The sequence below is a fragment of the Limulus polyphemus genome, unplaced genomic scaffold (genome assembly GCF_000517525.1).
Source record: "Limulus polyphemus unplaced genomic scaffold, Limulus_polyphemus-2.1.2 Scaffold2304, whole genome shotgun sequence".
Lineage (NCBI taxonomy): Eukaryota > Metazoa > Arthropoda > Merostomata > Xiphosura > Limulidae > Limulus > Limulus polyphemus.
The window spans coordinates 146,939-153,673 of NW_013667914.1; the positions used below are offsets into that span (position 1 = coordinate 146,939).

The window sequence follows — 6,735 nt, forward strand, 5'->3', positions numbered from 1 at the left end:
ATGGTTGTTTTATAGATATCAAAGTACCGATACGACCATAACTGCCCTTGTATGGTTGTTTTATAGATATCAAAGTACCGATACGACCATAACTGCCCTTGTATGGTTGTTTTATAGATATCAAAGTAGCGATACGACCCTAACTGGATAAACTGAGAATAATGTAAAAGTCTGCATGCATTATATTTATATTTTCATTACGGTTTTGTTTACAGATAGCAGAATGGTCAGACTCACGAGGTCTGGAGCTATTTTCACCTGTCTACCGAAGAGTTAAGCAGGATATGGGCTTTGAAAATAAGACTTACATAGTAACTAGCATCTTGGTAAGTTTAAGTTTATCCGAGTTTTTTAACTTACATGTGCTTAGAACACATTATTGCAACCATGACGACTAATACATTTTAAATCATTACCAGCTACTGTCCTCTTGAATATCACACTAATTTACTGTAAGGCTAATATATTTACTTGTACATATAGTAGGAGTTAGTACGGTCTTCAAGAACTCCGTTTTAGGTATTCAATATTTAGTACAACAATCTTAAACGGTATCATGCAGTTCCTACTGTTTTATTGTATTGTTAAAGAATATCACATTGTTTTCTAATTTTGTTTATAACTTTATGAATAGTATCACGTTTCTTCATCGTGTGTTATTAAAACATCTAAAACTGTCACGTATATTCAACGTGTGTTATTAAAGCATCTAAAACTATCACGTATATTCAACGTGTGTTATTAATGCATCACATATATTCAACATCTGTTATTAAATCTTGAAATTTACACGAAATTACATTTTCTAATTTAGTGATACATTACGGTAAATAAGTAGCCCTGTTTAAGGAAACTAGAATATTCTTTTTTACATGTAATTACATTTTCTAATTTAGTGATACATTACGGTAAATAAGTAGCCCTGTTTAAGGAAAGTAGAATATTCTTTTTTACACGTAATTACATTTTGTAATTTAGTGATACATTAGGGTAAATAAGTAGCCCTGTTTAAGGAAACTAGAATATTCTTTTTTACACGTAATTACATTTTCTAATTTAGTGATACATTACGGTAAATAAGTAGCCCTGTTTAAGGAAACTAGAATATTCTTTTTTACACGTAATTACATTTTGTAATTTAGTAGAGTAAAATACTTTAAAACTTGAAACAACGTCAGCCAGGATTTACAATCACCAGGGTTAGATGAAGGTAAAACTATAAATGAGACTTTTTTGCCCGAGATAAAGCTATGGAAGACAATGTTATAAGAAACTAAAAATATGATAGAGTAAGTTAATCCAAGTGAAATACTATGAAAACGTATATTAGACCGGGGTAAAGCCATCAAGCATAATGTTAGATCAAGGTAAAGATATGAAGAAAAATTTCAGTTAAGGTAAAGCTAATAATGAAATTACACTTCGGTTATTAAACAGTTTACAAATTATACAACAACTCTCTGCAGGAAGAACCTTATCTCATGTTCAAGAAAGCTGAACCTAGTGAATATCTGGAAGGTAATGACAAGTTTGAAGGATTTTCAAAAGATCTCTCAGAACTGATAGCAAAACATCTCAACTTTGATTATATTTTGAAACTGGTGAATGATTCGAATTACGGAGGTCAAGATCCAAATTCTCCTGCTGGATGGAATGGGATGGTTGGAGAACTCATTCGTAAGGTAAGTAATGATACAAGCCATCTTTCTTTACTACGGAGGTGTGTGAGCAAGATGAATTTGTTTCAATAGTAGACCACTCATGTACCCTTTTCGATACACGCAGAAATAAAAAAAATATTGCTGTAAGCTATATTTTAATGTTGTAAATTCTTTGTTAACTAAAAGGCGCAGAACGCCTAGCAAATTGACGTCAAGTTTTCCTCGCAAATTCGAAGCTAGATCATAAATAGTTGAGAAAATTGTAGTTATTTTAAGATAGAGTTGAATCAGTCGATGCGTTTTCGGAAAGTATTTGGATTTGTGTTTGGTATCGCGTTTATCGAGTTAATTTGTACAAGTAAGATGATTTTTTAAAGTCATTGATAACATTGGCCTACAACAATTTGCGACAGTGTACAAGTATTCAATCTTGTAGACACGTTAAAGGAGAGAATAAACTAATTCATTCACGTGGAGTGGACTTTGAATTATTTTCACTGTATAATTTATAAGAACAATGTTACAACAATATATGTTGTAGTACACAATCTCTTGTGTATAGGCTTAGAAAGTAGACATGGCAATGGTGAAGATAGAATAAAATACATAAAAATTCATTTAGAATTTAAATCACTGTGTAACATATGCTCGTCTACGAGATAGTATGAATACCGAAATAAACACTAGACTGTATCAGATCACAATTATCTTGTAAGTAACACGGTTACTTGTACGTTAACTTGTAATTAAATATGTAGCACACGCTTACTTGTAGGTTAACTGGTAAAGACAAGTAACCATAATTCAAGAAAGACGATCACAACTTCATCGAGTGGTAAAGAAAAATAACTATCAAGTTTACCACATCATAATAGGTTATTGAAGAACGATAATCATCAGTTACAGAAGTTTACCACATCATAATAGGTCATTGAAGAACGATAATCATCAGTTACAGAAGTTTACCACATCATAATAGATTATTGAAGAACGATAATCATCAGTTACAGAAGTCTACCACATCATAATAGGTCATTGAAGAACGATAATCATCAGTTACAGAAGTTTACCACATCATAATAGGTTATTGAAGAACGATAATTATCAGTTACAGAAGTTTACCACATCATAATAGATTATTGAAGAACGATAATCATCAGTTACAGAAGTCTACCACATCATAATAGGTCATTGAAGAACGATAATCATCAGTTACAGAAGTCTAATCGACCTGGAAATAAAAGTAACCATCAACTATGAAATATTAATACAGTTTCATTGAATGGTAAATAAAGTTAACTATCAGTTATAAAAGTTTAGTACGTCTCCATTGAATGATAAAGAAAATTAACTATCAGTTATGAAAGTTTAGTACGTCTCCATTGAATGATAAAGGAAGTTAACTATCAGTTATGAAAGTTTAGTACGTCTCCATTGAATGATAAAGAAAGTTAACTATCAGTTATGAAAGTTTAGTACGTCTCCATTGAATGGTAAAGAAAGTTAACTATCAGTTATGAAAGTTTAGAACGTCTCCATTGAATGATAAAGAAAGTTAACTATCAGTTATGAAAGTTGAGTACGTCTCCATTGAATGGTAAAGAAAGTTAATCGTCAGATACAGTATTTGATGTTTCATTATTTTACTATTTGTGTGTGTGTGTGTTGTTAGAGCACTGTATTGTTTGTACGTTAGATGTTCCATTATTGTTTTGTTTTATAGTTTACAGTTTAGTAGAGCATCATGTTAAAGCATCGCTTAGGTGCGCGCAAGTGTGTTTATATATATATATATATTTAACTATAACAAAAGAAATAGCATCACAACTATTATCATATTAATTACATTAGTTGTTAATAGGCGATTAAAATCATCACTATAAACAATAGTAACTTTAATATAAATTAAGCCTTAAATTATTTTGTACAGTCTATTGTAATTTCCAGTCGTAACCTTAAAGTCATAACGGAAATTGTCTGTGGTGATAGCACTCAAAAGCGTTGAAGATTTCCTGTCTAATCATGGAAAAATCAATTAAGGGTGTGGATTTGAGTACTTATTCCCACAACGTCTCAACTCCTACTGCCTTTCACTGTCTGCAGCCAGTTGTGGGAAGGCAGTTACTCTTAAAAGTTATACTAATGTCAAAAGTATAAATAAAATAAAACTACCCTAAAAATATTTCTATCAAAAGTTTCCACCAACCTCTGCCCTTAAAAGTTCTAATAGTTCCTAAAGTAGAAAAAATAATAAATCCACCTTAATAGTTATACTATAAGTTACTCCCATCCTACATAAGATGACATAATAATGTTTTATATAAAATGTAAAAGATCTTATTTCAAATGATCTCGAAACGAACTACATGGCCTACTTCAATATTTCTATGTAGTTCATATTCCTCCCTTTCTATTGTAAAATTATTCAAGTTTAACACGGGATAGTTGAGACAAGCCCAGCTACTTGAAGTTAGTCTTTCCAGTCCTGGTCATACTGAATAAATTGTAATTTTAGCTATTTAAAGGTAGTTAACTACTTCTAGTGACAAAAAAGGTATTTTCCTTATTGAAAATTTATGTTTTTAAATATTTTCTTATTTCTTATTATTATCATAAATAAAACAGTGTAAAAAATTTCTCAATTTCCAGTGTTTATAACCATTATTTTCCAGTTTAGTTATGAATAATATAACATTGTCCATAAAAGAATTGCTATTACTATAAACAGTTAAAAATATTTTTAGTCGTGATATAATGATGCATTTTAACACCATACGTGGAACAATACTATTGGGCGTAAGTAGACCAAAAATGGGAAAATTTCTTATCAAAAATAGTAAACTGTACTTTGTCATTTACTAAATTAATATCCAAATCTAAATAACATGATCGTTATTACTTTTCTCCGTCACAAGTTATTTTGGATATATTAAGTTTGGTGTAAAGTTTTGATTATTTATAGCATTTAAATCGTTGTTGTAACGAAAAGTACATATATATATAACTTAGGAGTTAAAACTGTTTCATAAATGAGTGTTCATAAAAAAACAAATACAAATTGGCCATATTTGAAGAGAAGTTAGCTCCCATTGGAATACCCACTGTTTCTTTATATATACTTGTTCGTTAAAAGTAATATAACTATTATAAACACAGAAATGAAGAATATTTTTACATTGGACTTTAGTAAAGTTAAATTTTGTAATACCCATTTCCGTGTCTATAAATTTATCGAACAGGCCATTAAATACTTTGATTAAATCCTTCAGATCGATTTTAGTATATAATGTCGTAAAATCATGAGTGGAAACAGAAATGACCGCATCTGAAGCATTTAATTTATTTATACATTCCAAAACTGGAATGTTGTTCTTAATAACAGTAATCTGGATTATTTAAACATAGTGTTCAATTTTTTTCAAACACAACATCCAGAATATTATCAAGAACAATAGATACAGCTTTAGTAACTGTATTTAAAGAAATAGTTATAAATCTGAACTCGATAGGTATTTTTATGGAATTTTGGAATTGCATCTAAAAATTGCAAGTGAAAAGAAGAATGTATATTCCACTTATTTATGGCTTCCTTTATATTAGTAATAATACTACTCAGTACTTTTGCCAAATGTAATTGTATTTTTAATTTTTTAATTAAATTTATGCATACTTTTTTTTACATATAAAGCCAAAGTTACACCCTCCTTTACCGATAGAGGTAAAAATAAATTGTTCTTGTAATTATTTCATTATATTTTTGAAAATATTAAAATAAATATATATTTTGTATTGAGATAGGTTTAAGTTTCTTAGACGATTTTTTATGGAATTGATGTGGTATACAAAAAAGAAACATGGATGATAGTATGTTTTTTTTTACTTATTTTGATAATAAAATTATCAATATTTTTTCCATATCTTTTAGTATTTCATATTTTTTAGTTTTTTTGAAATTCTAAGTTTTGTTCTTTTTTTCAATATTGATTGTAATTCTTTGTCTTTGATAATCTCTAAATTACCTGTAACTATATGATTATGAAAGGGTCGTTGAATTCATTGTTGTTACAATAACAAGACAATTTGTCAATTTTCTATTTGATTAAATTCTTCAATAAACATTTTTATAGTTGAAGATCAGAAGTCCAAGGTTTATTATATTTAAAACTAACTAGAAATTGAACTGATTTAATGAAGAAACAGTTCTCTTGAACAGTTTTATGGATTAAGAAAGGTAGAGCTAAGTCATCATATATATATTCTCCAGAACACATTACACCTCCTTCCGTATTATATAGCCTAAAAACGAAATATTGTAGAATAAACGTTATTAGCGTTTTAGTTACAATATTTTTTTACCATTTGCAGGAGGCGGACATGGCTATCGCCCCTCTGACGATTACCTCTGCAAGGGAACGTGTTATTGATTTCACCAAGCCTTATATGTCTCTGGGTATCAGTATAATGATTAAGAAGCCGATGAAGAAGAAACCTGGAGTGTTTTCCTTTATGAATCCCTTGTCCAAAGAGATATGGATGTGCATCATTTTTGCTTATGTTGGAGTGTCGGTTGTGCTGTTTCTTGTTAGCCGGTTTTCTCCTCACGAATGGCGACTCGAAGACACCTTCCTGGGCCAGTCGGTGTCCAACGACTTCTCCTTAATGAACAGTCTCTGGTTTTCTCTGGGGGCTTTCATGCAACAGGGTTGTGACGTCTGCCCCAGGTACGAGGTTACCTTGCTTGCATAGAGAAAACATAGATAGGCTCTAGATAATGTAGTGAGTTCGCGTGTGATTATTTACTTATTGTAACTTTAATTCACGCTAAAAATACTTATAATTTTGAGATTCTTGCATAGAAACTCAGCTATCTAACAAGAAGAAGTCCTATCACCATCTGACGACTTTTATTAGCACTACGAGATACAAATAATTATAAATATCAGGTTATCGTAAAAAACTCAGCTATCTGATAGGAAAAATGGCCTAACACCTTTTAAGTACACTTACTAGCACCAGGAGATGGGAATAATTATAACTGTCAGCTTCGTGTAAAGAAACTCAGCTGTCTAATAAG

The 6,735-nt window shown here is 30.3% G+C and overlaps 1 protein-coding gene across 1 annotated transcript in view; it reads left to right on the top strand.

Moving 5' to 3' along the window:
* Positions 1-6,735, top strand: part of LOC106466564 (glutamate receptor 4-like) — a 31,825-nt gene that overhangs the window by 6,707 nt on the left and 18,383 nt on the right. Inside the window, exons 2-4 of the mRNA XM_022394598.1 lie at positions 216-326; positions 1,467-1,682; positions 6,027-6,382. Coding sequence (XP_022250306.1) covers positions 216-326; positions 1,467-1,682; positions 6,027-6,382 — 683 coding nt within the window. The remainder of the gene's footprint in view (positions 1-215; positions 327-1,466; positions 1,683-6,026; positions 6,383-6,735) is intronic.